Raw genomic sequence first — 18,950 nt, forward strand, 5'->3', positions numbered from 1 at the left:
TTGCATTCCAACTCAATGGGTTGTTCGCTGGTCCTTAAACAAGCCTCTTGCTCATAAGACCTTGATTCATCTTAGTTCTACCCAGTGTGCATATCAAATGCCTCCCTCTTTCTTTGAGGCTTTCTAGATTTTGCTGGTGGGTGGGGTCTTTCATCTCTTTAAAGGACCCACCCTTGTCACTGGTACCATCTTCTCCCTGGAGATAAGATTTTGAAACTTTAACCATGCCATCCCTCCCTCCTGTCCCTGACCACCCCTCCCCTCTTCTCCTACCCAGTGTGGTCATTGAGTTCTCTCATATTTCTGCAATGTCTCTGGCATTGCTCATTGCCTAATTTGGTTCCTTCTTGCCACTGGCTTAGATAATTCTATCAGAAATGCAGCAAGTTGATTTCTACCCTTGTAAAGTTCCTTTGAGATGACAGGTCTCTTGGCTCCTGCCTTTGTTACTTTCCAATCCAGCCTTGACACCACAACTAAAATTCTGTCCAGGACGTGCAAGTCTGCACAGCAGAGAAGTTAGGCGCTCACACTCTGGAGGCCAGCCAGTGGTATTTGACCTCCCTCCACCACTTCCCAGCTGGCCATCCTTGGGCACATGACTTCCTCATCTCTAACCAACCTGTTGTGAAGTGCACATAGCATATTGCTAATGAATTTTTACAGAGTGACTTCACAAAGTGAGCCCCAAGTACATGATTGTGTGGCAGGATGTTAAATTGCAAGTTTCAGCTGAGACCAGGATAAAATAGCAAATGGGACCTTCAAATCAAAGTTAGGTATCAGGCCAATACACGGATTTTCAAAGCAGGTGGCCAGGAGCAAGTTAGCTAGTTCTAGCGCCTGCAGGACAATGAGTAGGGTGAAGCCAGTGGAGATGGGAAGACCATCTGTGAGGAACTTTTCTTGACAGAAATCCATCCTGGGATGGTGACAGCTCCCTCACCTCACGTCTAATTGAGGGAGAGAGGAGAGCATCTCCATGGGACAAATTAGAAACCTGAATGTGTGTCCCCTGATGAATGACTTTCTACTTTATTGTCCCTTGTTATTTAACCTAGGGCCGTGTGTGTGTGTGTGTGTGTGTGTGTGTGTGTGTGTGTGTGTGTGTGTTAGCCAGGGCTCTTCTGGTTGTTAGAGACGGCAACACTATCTGAATCAGCTTGGGAGAGAAGGGAGCATTGGTTGGTTTGACACTAGACTATTTAACATAACCAAGGGGAGCACTGAATAAGTGGCCCATGAGTTGTCAGGGTGCCACGGGGCCTCAGGGGCGCCTGGAGATGAGGACACCAGCGCTTCCAGGACTTCCTTGTTTGACTTACTTCCTGTTGATGTCTGAATGTGGCTTTATGATGAAAAATCTTGGCCGGCAACAGTTCCAAGCTTCTGACACCACAGGGAACGGGTGCTCTTGACCCAGTTTGGGTTTGGAAAATCTTTACAAAAACTCTGGCTGGCTCGGCCGGGTCAGGGCTGCCCCCAGACGAGTCCAGCATGGGCGGAGGAGGAGCAGTTCCTAGAGCATTAGCTGCCCAGAAGACAGGTGTGCCTCGCTAACACCTTATTTGTGCTCCTCCCTGTAATTTTTCAGTGTGTCAGCTTCTTAGATATAGCACTGCCTGGTATAAAGTGCACTATCCAGTTCAGACGTAGAGGTTGGGAAGGGAAATGTCTTCCTAAAGGATGGATCGAGGCAGAGAGAAAACCCTGGAGATTGGGGAGGAGGGTGAAACAAAGAAGAAGTGATAACAGCTTCTTTGGGGTGTCGCTCAGGGATTGGCCATAAGATATCTGTGGGGCCTCGCAGGTGCTAACTGGGCAGTGGTGGGATGAGGATGGTCCCTGAGTCTGACCAAGGGCACTGCAGCAGCCACTTAGCATGGCACTTGTGCAGATGGGGAGCTTGCATTGTGTGTCCCTCCTCCCCTTCCCGGGCCCTTCTCACTTCTTATGGGCCTTTCCTGCCTCCACCTCACTATCCCCATGGCCCATTGACCTGAGGCACCTTCATCTGCTCACACCTCCCTTATCAGGGTCACGCTCCTTTACAGGGACCCATTTGATAGACTTACTTCTGGTCCATGTCCCCAGCAGCTGTATCTCAGAGCAAAAGATCCCACTCATTCAATGATTCATTCCCCCAGCACACCCTCATGGAGCTCCCACTGTGCCGGTTACACCGTGACCAACGTGGAGGGGCCTTGCCCTCCTGGAGCTTGCATTCCAATGGGAGAGACAGAAACTACACAAAGAAATATGTAACATCTCTTAGTGACAAATGCTTGGTAAAATAAAACAGGGCGAGGAGATAGAGAGAACAGTGCTACTTAGATGGGCTGACTGGGCAGGCTTCCCTGGGCAGGGGCATCGGAGCAGAGGCTTGAGTGCTGTGGATGAGCGAACCCTGCCTAGATCGGCGAAATGCATTGCAGGCAAGGGAGCACCAAGTGCAGGAGCCTGGAGGTGAGAATGGGTTTGGCATGTGATGACCAGACCTAAGTGAGGTATCAGAAAAAAAGGCAAATGATTCTTACGGAATGAACAGATGATCCACCTTGCTCATAACTAGATTAATGCAAACTGAAACTCACTGAGAAATATTGGTGGGTGTTTAGGACTTTGTTTTTTAATCCTTATCCGAGGATATGTTTATTGATTAGAGAGAGAGACGTAAGAGAGAAACATTAATTAATTGCCTGACTGAGGATCACACCCATAACCTAGGTATATGCCTTGACTGGGAATCGAACTGGTCACCCTTTGGTGTATGGTACAATGCTCCAACCACCTGAGCCACCTGTCCAGGGTTCTTTAGGATTTTTTGCTTGCTCAGGTCAGATACAGAATCTGAACTAACTGTAGAAAATATAGTTCACCTGTAGAAAGATCCCTAAATGTGCCATACTAAAAAAATGCACATCAAAGCTCAACTGTGGTAACCACATCTCACCCACACCACATGGGCAAAAGTCCGACACATATGGCCACCCTTGCTGTGGGGAGCCACTCTTTCTCAGAAATTGCTGGTGGGGAAGCAAAATGATACAACTCCTATGGAAGAGCATTTGGCTGGATCTAGCAAAATTACATAGACATTTGCCTTTTAACCCAGCAATTCCACTTAAAGAATCTGTCCCAAAAATAAAATGGCAAAATATGAAAAGGCATGAGCAAAGTCTATCAATTGCTGTACTGTTTAATAGCAAAAACTGGAAACAGGCCCCCATCAATAGGGGCCTAAGTGCACAAGCTTAGTAAATTCGTGTAGTGGAGTACTATACGGTTGGGAAAAGAATAGGCATATTTCTACATATTAGTATGGAGCCTCTCTATGATCATGTTTTTTAGCAATAAGAGCAAGGCAGAAAACTGACCAAAGGGTGCTATCATTTGTCTAAGAAAGGGAAGGGAAATAATATTCATATATATTTGTTAATATCTTTTTAAATGAGAGAATGGATAAACAATAAAGATAAAATAACAATGACTTGTGTGGGAAGTAAGAAAGGAGTGGAGTGTAGGATGCAGGAATAGGAGCTAGATTTCTGTGTAGATTGGTTTTGAGCCATGTCATATTTTTTATAATTATAAAACAAAATTAAATATAATGGGAAAGGCAGTCCTGTGAGTCAAAATATTTTACTTTTGAAAAAAGTAAATAAATTTAGAAACATTTTAGCAACAATTGAACCTTTAAAAGTAAATGTTTCTAAAAGTAAACATTTTAGAAACCAAAGAACCTAACTTGGCATCCAGTTGATGGAATTAGAGAAACTATTCCAAATGACTGTAAGACAAAAATTTGTACCCCCTTTATGGGCTACCCAAAGGACAAAACAACAACAACAAACCTGGGGAAAATATCTTAAATTGTTCCTGGTAGTATTAATAATGTGATTCTGAGGCTGCTGTGCATACGGTGTGGGATAAGGCAAGGGAGTAATTATGGTAAGGACCATGATATGCGATGTTTTAAAGCTTTAAAACAATAACCAACTCAGTGCAAGGAGCACCTCTCTCTCTCTAAGTACTAGAGGCCTGGTGCACAAAATTCGTGCAGCGGGGGGCGGGGGGCGGGGAATCCCTCAGCCTAGCCTGTGCCCTCTCGCAATCTGGGGCCCCTTAGGGGATGTTGGGCCTAAACCGACAGACTTCCCTCTTGCAGTCTGGGATGCTGCATGCACCAGTGACCATACTTTTCATACAGGTGAAAGGCATCTTGCTGTTGTATGGGCAGCTACATTTTTTACCCTGATTATAAAAAGTAGTATATAACATGATCCTTCTGAGGCAGTAGTGCCGTTTTCCCCATCTTATGGGTGGAAAAACTGAAGCAAAGAGAAGTTAAGTAATTGGCTCTGTCACACAGTTATAAGTGTCAAAACCAGGGCTGACCACACATGTGCAAGCCAGGGTCTATGCATGTCATTACTGCATCATCCTGTTTTTTCAGTGTTAGAGTAGCCTTGCCAGGTTTTAATTTTTAAATCTAAGAGACTGTTCCCAATATATAGGGTATGGTCCCTAGGCCTGGCTGGTAATCAGGGCTGATTTGTGGGGCAACCGGTGGGCAGGGCGATCGAAAGGCCTCTGCTGGCACCTGCCTTGGTTGGCAACCTAGTGCCGCCCTCTGGCTGGCCCTGCCCACCCCACCCCCATTGCCACCGCCGCTGCCCATTGCCTCCTTTGGGGGGGCACAGATGCTCAATGTGGGAGGCAACTCCTGCTTTGAGTGTCTATCTCCTGGTGGTCATTGAATGTCATAGTGACCGGTCATTCCGCCAGCCATTCCACTGTTCAGTCGATTTGTATATTAGGGTTTTATTATATAGAATATAGATTAGGATATTAAAACATGTTGAAATACTGACTGAATGGAACTAGGCTCTTTGGAGAAATGTCTGATTCCTTATCTAGGGCTAAAAATGGACATGAGTCTGGGACAGCTTGTCATGCCAGAAGGACGATGGGATTGTGTCAAAATATTAGCCAACCTATTAGACTCTCACCAGCCAATGATGGACAATGTAAGCATCACTAGCAAAATTGCAATTGGTTTAAAACCATCAAATATGTGTAATAAACTCATAATGACACTTAGAAAATAAAAAAGAAACCCTCAATCATCTTTGAAGGATAATAAAGGAACAAATCATTTTTTAACAAAAAACTGTTAATGAAGGAAAATAATCAAGTATGTATTTGCCTGTCATATAAAATGCAGCTCAGGGTAACTACATCATAGACAGAAGTCGTTCTTTTTAATAGAACTGTTCTATGAATAAATGCAGAAGGAATACCATCATTTTGAAAGAATGAATGCTTTATGAAAGAATGAACCCAAGCCTTGAGCATGAAAGGCTGCTCATACCACAAAGAGAGACAGTGGCATTACATTCTCCCTGCCATGATCGATCCTTTAGGAAGACATATTTCCTGCCCCATCCACCTAGGAAGGAATCTTGGTACACCTGAACCTTAGAAGCCTCTGGATCTAACTAGCAGGACCTACTGGCAATGGAGTAACCGGTGGAATCACACTATCAAGTTCACCAAGAACGTCTAGACTGGGGGAAATGCTAAAGGCCAAATATCATGGCTTCATCATCAGCAAGAAACTACAAGGAAGGAAAAAGAAGAGATGGAAGAGGGCCCTGTAGATTAAGAGATATGAGTGATACCGTAGTTTGAACCCCAATGCAAACAAACTGTTAAACAAAGCAAGTAAAGGATGGTAGAAGGGGTCCAGGGAGGGGATGGGGAGTAAAGAGGACATGGGTAGTATGGGTGTTAAGAAATGTGCAGGATATTTGATGATACTAAGGAATTGTTTTTGCTTTTTGGGTTTTGTAATGATAGGTATTGTAAAGAAGAGCCCTTGTCTGTTAGAGATATATGCTAAAATATTTATAGACAAAATGATATGTTAGACATCTGGTTCAAAATAACTTGACATGAGTGGGAGGGTGGGTGGGGACATGGATCAGGGCTTCTCAGTCTTGAACTTGCATCAGATTCACCTGGTGGGCTTGTTCAATTATAGACACTGATCCCGAGTTTTTTATTTGGTCTTGGGTGTAGCCAAAAGAATTTGCCTTTCCGAGTTCTCAGGAGGTATTGATGCTGTTGGTCTGGGGACCACACTTTGAGACCAAATGGCAGAGAGGAAAGAAGAATAACCCCAAGTTATTCTTGCACCTGGGTAGTGGGTACACGAAAGCTCTCATTATACTATTCTCTCTACTTCTGAACACATTTGAAATTTTCTATAATAGGCATTAAAACAGATGCAAGTGATCCAGAAGGACACGTAGAAGAAGCAAAGCCTTCAACAACCCATCACTGTAATGGGAACATCTATGCTCATGTAGAACAGACTTGGCTGCCGCCTCTGGGTTGAAAGGGGGCACATCTGCTCCTGCCCAGTTGGAGCTGAGAGCACCAGCTCAGCTGTCAGTCCCCTTAGAGGACTGCTGGGCCCGAGGGGCAGGGAAGTGGTCTTTGTCTGAGGGAGATAGTCTTTGTCTGAAGGGTCTGCATCATGTTGCATCCATTTCCTCTGTGTGGTCCGTCATAGGAAGAGCAGTGGTTTGGATGAATCCTAAGAGTCCCTGGCCATTTCATCTGGGAAGGGTGTTCTTGAGCAGAGAGCTGTGCCAGCGGGTTCAGCTGTCAGAGGTGGGGTGGTCACTGAACTCAGACATCCACGTGTCCTCCTACAAGGACCTTCCTGAAACGCCTACATCAGGAGGCGTCTCTTTCTGTTGGAGGCCATCTACCCGCCTGTTAAGATTCATGTAGTTATTCAGTCATACGTCAGATACTTATGAGCATACCTACGTCAGATACTTATGAGCATACCTACTAAGTGTAAGGCACTTTCCAGCCCCTGTGAATACAGCAGGGAACAGGATAGGCAAAAAATCTCTGCTTATGTGGAGATTAAATTCTAGTTGGGGGAAACAAGCAATAAACAAGTAAAGAACTATATGAACAGAGTAATTTCAAATAGTGAAAAGTGCTATGAATGAAATTCAAATGAAGATGCTTGGATAGTGATTGATTTTGAGTATGTGTGTGCAGGCATGCGTGCATGCGTGCGTACACATATTTTAGGTGACCAGGGCAGGCTTTCTCCAAGGAGATGATATCTGAGCTGAAAGCTGGGTGACAAGAAGGAGCCAGCCACCATGCGGAAATCTGGGTCTTTTCAGACAAAGTCAAAAGCAAGTGCAAAGGTCCTGAGATGAGCTTAGCATTTTTTGGAAATGCCAAGACCAGTGGCTCTGGGACATGGAGAGGAAAGGGCAAAGTTGGTTATGAGGTGAGATGGGAGAGGAGGCAGGAGCCAGGGTATATAGGGCCTTGTAGCCATCAGCCAGGGGGCTTATATACATGCCCTAGATGCCTCCGGGGCTGCCAGTCATCCCCCAGCTATGAGAAGTCCATTTTATCTAGAGAAACAGGACACTTATTTAAATAGTGAAGCCCCCCAGGGGCTCTGGTCTATAGGAAAAATGAGTGTTTTGTATAGTCAATTGAATTATATATCTAATTTGTTGAACCAACCTATTTAAAAAAACCAATGATTTCATTTCAAAATCACTATATGCTCTCGATGCCTTATAATTCTACCTTAAAAACACTCAAGTTACAATTTGGTTCCCTGTTTAAACACATATTCCTCTGTGATGGGTAATGCTATGAGTTATCAGTCATTTCATGCTAATATAAATGGTTTGAGAGCTGTGTCCTTGAAGATATATTTTTAAAAGGAAAGGCGTAAAGTTGGTGGGTTCTTGGGTACAGGAAGGCATCTTCAGGGCAGAAACCAATCAGAAAGGAGAAACTGAGCTGCATCAGTAAAAGGACTGATTTTACAATTTTGAGCTTTGCTCTGCTTCCTGGATAGACGAATGTCCTCCTGCCAAGACATGATGGCAAGGCTCTTTTTCTTGAAATAACACACGTGTCTTTTAATAGCTCTTTCCTAAATGGAAAGTGTGAAATAATCCACAGAGCCCAGCGATGACAGCGCACTGCTCCTGCTGCCTGATGCACCCTGGCCAGCCCTGGACACGCACCCTGGACCTCACCTCTGCGGACCAGCGTTTTCATGACAATGAAACCCGGTGTCCTGGAGGCAGCTCGAACAGCTGGTGCGAACAGGCCATAGGCTTCGCTCTGCAACTTTGCGTTCGAGGGACTTCCTATCGGTTGCTTGACATCAGCCACGATGAGATCATTACACCACGGAAATCGGCAAACGCCACACAGGGGGCTTTTTTCAGACAGCCGACTGTTAAACATCAGCACGCCGCTGCCGTGAAACCTTAAAAAGAATACTTTAGCGTATGCCGTGGCATATGAAAAAATAGCTGTTTCTTTGTTTTGCCTCTTGAATAGTTGCTGATAGTGTTCAAAATGGTATTCACCTTTATAATTTAGCTATACTTATATGTATAGAGACACCATTTACTTTCTCAAAAACTTTGCAGGCATTCCATGGTTGGCCAGATAGACACTGAGGGCCCCTCAAGGCTTTGAATCATCTGGCTCTTGCTGTCTTGGCTACCCCTGACTCCAATCAAATTTAACCATCAATGTGCCCCCCGCCCCCAAGTACCCTATTCTTTCTTCTGGACATTTCTAGTCTGGAGGGCTCTCCTCACCCCTTCTCTGTCTCACGAAGGCTTACTCATATTTCAGGATCAGAGCAGAGGTCATGTTCTCCTTGACGCTCCTCTGCCCCAGCTCCCTTCCTTATCCATTGCTCTCTCTCCAGTGCTCCCACCTAATGCTGCCTGTGCCTCTCTGTCACCGCTGCCTCGCGGTACAGGTCTTAGTCACCATGTCTTATCGCCCCCCCAGGAAGGCAATCCCCTCGAGGATCCTGACTTTTGCTTATTCATCATTTTCTCTTTTATAGCATCTGGTGCAGAGCTTTGCACATAATTACTACTCTGTTAGGGTTAGTTGAATTATCTGCATATAGGACTTCGTATTCTCCACAGTTCCCTGGACAACATAGTAATTGACACCCCCCACACACACACACACAATTTCATCAGTCTAAATATTTGTACTGTGGACTGATTTCATTTAGCGTGGGTAATGCCTTATTCAAGGGAACACGAGGCTCAAATGGAGTCCAGTGGGGACGAACGACAAAACTTCTACCTTCTGTGTGAAATGTCACCTTTCTCATCTGCATGCTGAGTTGGACCACTTTGTTCAATCATGTGATAGAAAGGCACCCATCTGTTTCAAATCACTGCGCTCCGGTGGCCGCTGCAGATGCAACTGTATCCTGGTGGGGACAGATCCTGCTGGAACGTCAGCGAGTTCTACTGGTACTTCCCTACCTAATAACGAAATGAAAACGAACCTGATATTTTCCCTTTGCTCACTCCTACTGGGTAAGAAGGCTATTTCTGTTCTGTTGTTTCATTCATTAAGCAGTTTCTGCCTTCTCGTGCCAGGCACTCTGCTAAAGGCTCAAGATAGAAAGGCGAATTATCCATAGCCCTGCCCTTCAGGGACTCACAATCAGAAAAAGAGAAAAGGCAATCGGATGCGTTCAAAGTCTCAGGCGAAACAGAGCCCCGAAGCGCTGACAATGACCCACATCAGTGCGTTGGCCCATTAGATTCTGCCATCTGTCCCCGCAGGAGGCGTTTGCCGTAACTCCTCCACGGGCCGCTTTTGGTTTGAATGACCTTGGAGACGCCTGAAATCCCGAGCTCAGGAGGGTGCTTTTAGAGTTACTGGTCCGCACTTATGTGCTTCAAATAGAATTTCACAAGCCTCCAATTATCTCCTCTTACCAGGCTGCCTAAATGACTGACGACTTAGCTCTCTAGTCCCTCCAAGAATGGATTTCTATTCAGCCGGTGCCCGCGATGCATTAGGATGCCCAGAACATGTGTGGCTGCTCCGAGCAGCCCAGGGCAATTAACAGAAGGCACGCAATCTGCAAAACGCCTCAACTTCCTGCTCGTCTCTGAGGCAGAAAATTGTCACACCTTCATCTCAGGAGGCTCATCTGCAGAATTATCCCCCACAACACACCCGCTCCCACAAACAGAGCCTCTGGTGTCAGCCTCTCCTCCCTGCTTTTTGCAAACATAAGCACTCGGCTGAAACAACAGCTATGACTCAGTTCCTAGCCAGCGCTGCCTGAATTGATTTAGTCTGAGTTCAGATTTAGCACCTAATCATGTTCAATTTGCTCCACTGCACTGCCTAGAGATAAAAGGCATGGGGGAAAAAATAGCTTCAGCCTGTGTCAGTCTTTGTGGTGATGTCATTGCCATGAGAAAGCCGGCCCTTCCTTACTCCGCTGAGCTGCCTCAGAGGCGGCGGGCTGTGTGCGTGCAGCCAGCGGGCTCCAGGTGCCGAGCTCCGCGGTGTCCAGGGCAAGGCAGCGCCGGGCAGGCCACGGCAGCATCCACCGGGAGGCTCTGCCCATCACCCTGTCACGCAGGACACCGAGGCTGCCTAACTCTTTTGAAAATCAGGAGGGGGAATGCCAGCCCCTAGCATGGACTGTGATGTTTCCACTCTGGTCGCCTGTCTGGTGGATGTGGAGGTCTTTACCCATCAGGAGGTGAAGGTATGCACCTGCAATCTTATTTTGCATGATTGCTGCTCCTGAAGCTGCTGGGCAGAGCCTCTTTGGCTTAAGGAAACATGACTTTGTTTAATAGTTCGCAGCTCACGGTGTGTGCTAGAAATGCCTGTGGTGAGTGCCTGGCTGTATGAATTAGAATAAGTTAGAAGGGGGACCAGCACATTCATTTTGACTGTGATAAGGTTGACCATTGTCTGTTGTTTTTTTTCTGGCCTTTTCTATTCGGCAATTTCACAGTAGACATGTTTTTGTAGTTTCATATCTGTGTCAATAAGGAGAATTGTCAGTGCTTCATGTTCAGAGGGGTTTTGACTCAGTGATTAAAGGAAGACAGTGCACATGATAAACCTCCCACCCAGGACACCCTGCTAGCGGGACAGTAACGACTTCATGGCCTGTCACTTACCGATGCCACGGTGTGGTCTGCAAATTGAACAAAAGCTGTTCTAAGAAGGGCAGTTTCAGCCTCCAGCTCTCTGGAAATCGAAGTTGGAGAGCAGCTGCCTAAATTTTTATTTTTTATTTTTGTCAAGCAAAGGAGTCAAGTCATTTCCCTGAGCAGTGGTGCAAAAGAAAGTTTAGGCATAAATAAATGTTGCGTCTACTTAGAATTCCATGGCACTGTTCCCCAGTGATTGTCTACAGGAATTGCTTAATTGTCATGGGTGATTGTCCCCTGATGATAGTCATTCTCTTTTTATTTCCCATTTTGTTGTTAGTATGAAAAAGGCTCCACGCTTGTAAATGGGATTTTTAATTTATTCTCTCATATTTAATGTATGAATGAGCAGGAGCTTCTTATTTACACAGTTTACACACACACACACACACACACACACACACACACACACACACACACACACATGCCGGTTGCTCATTGTGTGATGGGAGGAAGAAAAGGGGAATTACATTGCATAATCATTTTCCATCCTTGCCTTGGTCTTTATTTAAAGGAAGACCTTGAATTCTTTACTGTTCCGTGTGCAGCTGACACCCTGGTCCATCCCAGGTGGGGATTTATATGTTCGCTAGCATAACGCATGGCTCTGTCATTCAAGATTGGGGTTTTGGACGTGCTTTTGAAATGGATTCAGAAATCTGATTTGCTGTTTCTGCATATTTTAAACGGGTGGCCCTGCACTTACCAACTCTCATACTGGTGCTATAGAAGTGTCTACCACCTGTCATATTGAGGTCAGAAAATTAGAATATAATGGATTGGTGCTGCCTATGGTTGCTTTGGGAATGGAAACAGGCATGCAAAGACTCAGAGTCCTTCCAGGTGTACCTGCCATACACACCCAGAGGTGAGAGCAGTCATCAGAGCCCCTCCGGTTTAGCACCAGTTTCAAGTTTGGTGTGGGTAACCGGGTAGAGGTATCTCCCACCAATGCTGGAACAGAACTAAAACCTCCTGACTCTCTTCTGTCCTCCACTGTTCTCTGTTGTTTACATGCTTGCTCTGAAAATGTCTAAACTTTTTTGGTTCAAGAACTAATAATGAGAAAATATTTATTGCGCATATGTAATATGCCAGGCATTCTGCTTACATAGGAAGGAGTTTAAAATATGCTTATATGACATATATCTGTGAGAGACATAAAAAATTACCACTTGCCCAACATTTCTTAAAGACAGAGAATGCTTGTGGAATTAAAGGGACACAAAATTCTTACAGCTGGTTGTATTTGAGTGGTTGGGGTAGCTTCATGGAGAAAGTGGTATTTGAACTTGATGATGGGTAGATTTTGGTCCAGAAAGAGGAAAGGCCTGGGGGATAGGGAGGCATTCCATGTTGCAGTAGAGTGAGTCAATGAATTTGACTGCAGTAGGATCTGAGAGATGGGAGGGACTGCAGGGGAGGGAAGTGAGTCAGGACCAGATTATGGAGCAACTGATACTGTTCATCAGAAATGTATAAGGTTTTCGGGGAAGATTCCCACCGGAAAGATGACCTTACTACCAAATAGCTCCAAATCACAATGTTTGTTTCTTTGGGTGAGCTACTTGATCTTTCTGTGCTTTACTTTTCTCATCGGTAATGTGGGGAATAATAGTAATTCCTGCCTATTTGGCTTGGTATGATTGAAGAAAATTAGGCACGTAAAAAAATTAACATAGTACCTGACACATTTATTGTTTAATAAATATTAGCTATTGCCATCATCATCATTGTCATCTTTTAGACATTCTCTGAAGGTGATAGATGACTTTTGCCAGTTTATTGGAATGCCCTAATTCTGATATAACAGTGACAATCCAGGACACAGAAGTGTTTTTCCTCCATTCCCCCAAACACGAACATACACACACACACACACACACACACACACACACACACACACACACACTAGCAATTTAGAAAACATGGCCCTTCCTTTCAGATATTTAATTATTTAAGGTAAAACAGTGATATTATCAAGCTAAGATCCACTCTGTGCTTATTTAAAAAGGAAAAATGAGTATAGTAAGGTGGGCCAAAGAGGTTTGTGGAGAAAACCTATGTGCTCCTGGCTCAAAAGTGGGCGTTACTCATTGTCATGTTCAAATGTGAAATTCTGCCACCAAACAAAGTTTCTCTAAAGGTATAAACTTCATTAATTGCCAATAACAGATACATGGCAGAGCCAGAGCTGCTTTCCTCCCAGGCTTCAGTATTTGCTGTCAGAGAGAAGGGTGGCTGCTCTAAGGCAAGGGTTTGACTCACCAGCCTGCATCCAGCTGGCTTCATCTCACTCTCTTTGCAGACCCTTCCTTTCTACGGGTAGCCCCATGGAAAAGCAACCGCCCCAGGTTAGGCAGCCAGCAGGCACCCTTTGCAGGTGCAGCGACCTATTTGAAGGGGATGGAGGCGTGTGCAAAGCCAGTGTCTGATCTCGACTTAGAAAGCCTGATCTTCAATGGGGGAATCTCAGCGGGTTGCACTGGGGGCCCTTCAGACTCCAATGTCCTTAATGTTGGCAAAGCTGCTAGAGCAATCGTACTAAAAAGAGGAAGAAATCAGACAAATGGGGTGCTGCCATATTTGGCTTTCTTCAGAAATTCCATTAGTGGTGTCATGAATCTTGCTGTCTGTTTTATGGCATAAGAGTACACAGAGATGAAGAAATATGAAGCCCTTAATAGAAGAAAAATGATATAATGAGCTGAAGAGTGTGTGTGCGCGCGCGTATGCACACGCGCACAGAGTTGATTTTTTTCCAGCAGGGGAGGGAAGTGAGTCAGGACCAAATTATGGAGCAACTGATAACTGTTCATCAGAAATGTATAAGGTTTTCTGAAAATAGTCTTTCACCACCCCACGGAGCCAAACCCTTGGGAAAATGAAAGGGATCCAAAGATGGGTAATGGAATTTATATTTCACTTTAGTCCAGTGGTTCTCAAACCTGATTTCACTTTGGTATCCCATGGAGAGCTTTAAAAAAATATTGGCAATGCCCAGGCCCCACACCCCGAACTTCTGCCTTGGCTGATCTGGATGGAGCCCAGACCTAGGTTATCATATAAAGTCAGCATCAGGTCTCTTCTAGACACAGGTAGGCACGGGTGCCGTCAGTCAATAATCGCCTAGAGTTGCCTCCACTTAAACTCCGACCCACATGCCCCAGGTGAAGGCTTGATGTGTGCAGTTTTAGAAGCTGTCAGAGGTGTTGAGACTCAGCTAACGCTGCTGGATCATAGCACCAAAAAGAAGAGGAAATCAGGCCAGTGAAGTTCTGCCCTATTGTTTCTCTCTAGAAATTCCATTGGCCACTATTGAATAGATGGCCAGTGGAAACATCTCTGGGGAGGTGACAGTTTATTCAATGTCACTGTTCCAGTGTCATTCTGAAGCGAGTGAGAGAGCCATGGGTAGACCTGAGGGGAAAGCCTTTCAGGAGAGGGAAGAGCAGAAGGAAAGCGCGATGATGTTGTATTCTTACCCAGCCCCATTTTCAGCTATTTTAATCATTTATTCATTCCGGGACCTAATGAGACTATCACTATCTTATGGCATGTTTTTATTATTTTTTTATAATTTTGAGGATGCTCCTTTTTAGAAATCGTGCTTGACCTAATTCCCTCACACTATATTTTAAGGTTGTTGGTTTCTATGGGGAAGGGAGAAATAATAATCAGATATTTGTTCTCAGCATAATAATTTTTCATACACTGAAATCTTAGGATTTTTCTTTCTCCTTCTGAAAGCCAAGGCTTTCTGCATGGTGACTCATAGTCCTGCTTTCTCTCCTCTGCCTTTGAGACTTTCTCAGTACTCCCCTAATCCATGTAACATTGGAAAAGCCTCTTAACCGTTCTAGATACGTGATAATCATACTGAGAAAAATACTCGACTGCTTTATATGTTGTTTTCCTTTTCACACAATGGTATGATGTGACTGACTCATAGTCTGTGTCATGCTGCTGTGGGAGTTATGGAAAAAAAAATAACAACCCAGCACACTGTGGTCCCTTTGTATAATGAAACCTCTTTGTCCTCGGAACCTGGAAATTTCAAATGACTTGCTTTGTTTCAGGGTAGTCACATGAGGAGAAGAATGGAGCAGAATTGGTATCATACACCTTGCATTATGATTTGAAGAGAGACAAGTAGGAACTGGGTACTGGAGATTGATTTGAAGAGAAGCTGGTAGGTCTCTTTGCCGGGAGAGCTGGTTGACCTCCATGCCTATTCCTTATGCTTACTGCAAATGCAGTGCTGGGTGGGGAGAGGCTCTGGCCACCGCCATGACTTTATGGCTCTGCAGAACTCTCACGCTCTTTCAGCAAATTCAAATACCAAGTGTTCACTCATTAACAGAAGAGGTTGAGTTGCATATGATTTAGTTCTCAAAAATTGAAACCCACTTAGAGAGATTCATGGCAACTTTTAGGAACCACAATTTAACAGAAACCCTCATTCTCTATCCAGTGGCTGTGATAGTAAATCATATCTGTTACATATCTCCAAACCATGTTTAGTATCTGAAAACCAAAAGGGAGTATGTGGGAGGATGGGGTTGGAGGGTGAGGTGGCGCGTTTGTAACACATGCTAACAAACACTTGCTCTTTCTATGACAATAAAATAGACCAGAATTGAGGCAATTTTGAAAATAAATGAATTATACAAAACTGGATGTTAAAAATGAAGCCTACAAAAACTATCTGACCATTCTTAAATGTGCAATATAGGACAATTTTCTTGCCTCTGAAGAAAGCAAACATCTTTCACGTTGTGAGAAGTGATTTTATGCAAATGATGGGTGCTCCCTGAGAAGGTTAATAGGCAGATTTCTCAGCCACCTGTCATGGGAGGGAAAGACAAGGTAAACTATTCAGCTAACGACATTGTTAAGCAAGAAAGTCAACTAAAAGCTTGCTTATCTGTTTAAAGAATCTTCGAACTGTTGGAAAGTAACTGAGATACTGACAGTTGTGACCTGGAACTTGAGTGTCAGATTTACTTAAAAACCACCACAACAAAACAGCATCTTCATTAACATTGTTGTCCTAAAGAAACAGATTTTAATGTAAAACTAAGAGAGTTCTATTTATATCCTCAGTGATTCTATTCAAGTACCACTATCAATAATTTATAATGGGCTTTTTAGTACTTTCTAATGAGGCTTAGAACAGACAAAGAAGAAAGGATATGATAGCTTAAACATGATCATTTGACATGTTTGGGTTGTAAGCTCAACAGGCATTGCATCTTTGTGGTCAACAGCTCAAGTTCCCAAGGAGGCCTGACACTCTCCAACCCACGCCTGATCCAGAATGTCTTTATGTAAAGGGACAATTTCTCTATGCATTCTTTAGATAAAGGGAATGCAGCCTTTCCCAGCTGTAATCTAAGCTGATTCCAAAATGCAGTATAAAAAACATTGAGATCATTTAATGAGGATTTCAAGCAGATAAAAAGTTACAGACACTCCACTTCATCTAGAATGGAGAATTTATCTTAAAAGTATTTGAGAATAAAATAACCACCAAGACATACCTTCCCTAGAAAATATTCACTATATGTTCTTTCATGTTCCTCTTTCGGGGCAACTGTATCAAGAGGGAAATATATATATATGAAAATGTATGTATGTATATACTATATTTCCCCTTCTCCCCGCATGGTCATGAAAGGTTTTTTTTCTGTTCAGCTCTGGCCTATCCAACTGGCTATTAGAAACTGTGGCTGTTGATCATCTAAGAGATTTAAAGCCTGGAGAAGTTTCCTGGTAAAATAATTGAACAGAAGCCTAAACAAGTGCTAAACAATTCCTTCAGGGGGGGAAATACTAAGACATTCATGGCCTCTTTTTATTGTTAAAATACCAAAGGGGTGTTTATATCCTTAGAGTCTAGTAACATAATTACTCTCTCCAGAATCTAACATGCGAGCTCTGAAATGTGAACATTTTTTAAAGGCTTTTGAAAAGATCTTACCTTTGAGCTTTCAGAAAGGTGACTTTAGCAAATCTATCCTTCACCTGCTCAATTGGACTGTGGACCAGCTATCATCCCCATCTCCCCTCAGAATGATCTTCCTTAATATTCTACTTGTCCCAACAATAAGGTAGTTTTCTGCTTAGGTGTAAGATCCCTCCCCCAATCTCTGGTGGTTCTATAAGAATATGTGAGCAGTGTTCATGTTGGGCCCCAAAGATTTAACTTGGGAGGGGAGTTACTAAATTAGGCATCAAGCCATCTCCCATTATGACAAATACAAATCCCTAGAGATGTGCATCTCTATGGATCAGTAGTATATAATGTCAAGATGGGCAATTTAAAAGATTCTAACAACTCTTTCCATTTACTAAATAGTTCCAAGTGCCGGCACATGGCACACACCAGGTACTCCCAGTCATCTCCATAGCAGCCCAGGGGATCTGTTTATCTGCCCCTTTATAAACAGGTTCCTGAACAGAGAAGTTAAACTTTTGCACAAGATTACACAGAAACGGGTCTCAAACTGTGGTCTGCTTCACTCTTGCACTATCAATATATCCCTAAGGATTCATTAACCAGCTGTTAATCAATTATTAGGCATTCGGGGGGCGGGGGTGTGTATGTGTAAATCTTAGAAGATTAGACAATGAGCTCATATATAGTATTAACTGTAGGGTTCAAAACTCTGCTTTTGTCCTATTTCTTATCAGAGGTGGGAGTACTATTACATAAATCAGTCATTGAAATCATTTAATTTGTCTCAAATATTAATTATGCCATCTAGTTGGAAAACAAAAAGTCTTCTAGAAAACCCGGGGCTCACCAGCAGACTGAGAACCCTGCTCTGAGAGCACCTCCACCTGGTCCCAGTGTCACTGAACTTTGACCAATGACTTGGTGAGCGGTGATCTATGAAGAACTGTGGAGCAGTGGTAGGGAAACTGTTAATGAGCATGATAATGATAGTGCTCTCCATATTATACAAAACTCAGCTTTCTCACAGGAGATCTCCAAAGTGGACAAGATCACACAATTCGTAAGGGGAAAGTTGGGCTGCGATCTGTTCATGCCACTACACAGACTTCTTGGTGTATTATTATAGCCTGCATCAATGGCTCGTCTGAGAGGACTGATTTCACCCTCTGTGACTTCGCTGTGCCTTTAGCTATTGACTAAGACAATCATCTCAGGCCACCTTTCCTGGAACAGGATATGCAAGCCATGAGCAAACTTAATAATAGCAATAATGTATTGAGCACTTACTATTTGTCAGGCACTATGCAAAGTGCTTTTATTCATTCATTTTTATACATCAAATATGTATTGAGTGCCTTCCGTATCCAAGGCCTCACACTAGGCTCTGGAGACGTAGAGATTAAGTCCATTGAACGCAAAGGCCTGTGCTCTGCATTAAGCATTAAGCGGTGCTGCCCTTTATTTCACTCGGTCCCACTTTTCCCAGAAAGGATGATGCTGGCTCGACCTCCAAAGAGGTCTCCTTTGCTGATAGGGCATGTGAGAAGGAAGCAGCCCAGCTTCCGAGTCAGACTCTTACCGGAAAGGGGCCTTGGCCCTGAGCGGGTCTGCCTAGGGCCGGCCAGTAGTGTGTGGGTTCTTGACTTTGTGCAGGAAAGATTTCACAACACAAGTCCAGGTGAATTTTAGAGGACATTCATTAAAGCTGGGACAGTGAAACAAGGAAGGGCAGGGGAAGGAGCCTAGGCTGGGCTGCTTTGGCTCACTAAGAAGTCAGAGAAAAGCAGGCAGTGGGGACAGGTTCAGATGAGCTGCCACTGCCCACCGCTGCCCGAGTTGCAAGCTTTGTGGGGTCCCTTAGAGTTTAGGACAGGGGTGGGCTAACTTTTTGACTCGAGGGCCACAATGGGTTC

At 44.1% G+C, this 18,950-nt stretch overlaps 1 protein-coding gene across 5 annotated transcripts in view; it reads left to right on the forward strand.

Moving 5' to 3' along the window:
* The window catches only part of RCAN2 (regulator of calcineurin 2), a 254,053-nt gene that overhangs the window by 143,187 nt on the left and 91,916 nt on the right, over window positions 1–18,950 (forward strand). Inside the window, exon 1 of one of the 5 annotated variants that reach the window (XM_059701509.1) lies at window positions 10,336–10,618. The exons of the other annotated variants lie outside the window; for them this stretch is intronic. Within the exon in view, the coding sequence (XP_059557492.1) occupies window positions 10,532–10,618 (87 nt within the window). The 5' untranslated portion in view covers window positions 10,336–10,531. Of the gene's footprint in view, window positions 1–10,335; window positions 10,619–18,950 lie in introns of those variants that run through there. 5 annotated transcript variants of the gene reach the window in all.

The sequence above is a fragment of the Myotis daubentonii genome, chromosome 6 (assembly GCF_963259705.1).
Source record: "Myotis daubentonii chromosome 6, mMyoDau2.1, whole genome shotgun sequence".
In the NCBI taxonomy this organism is placed as follows: domain Eukaryota; kingdom Metazoa; phylum Chordata; class Mammalia; order Chiroptera; family Vespertilionidae; genus Myotis; species Myotis daubentonii.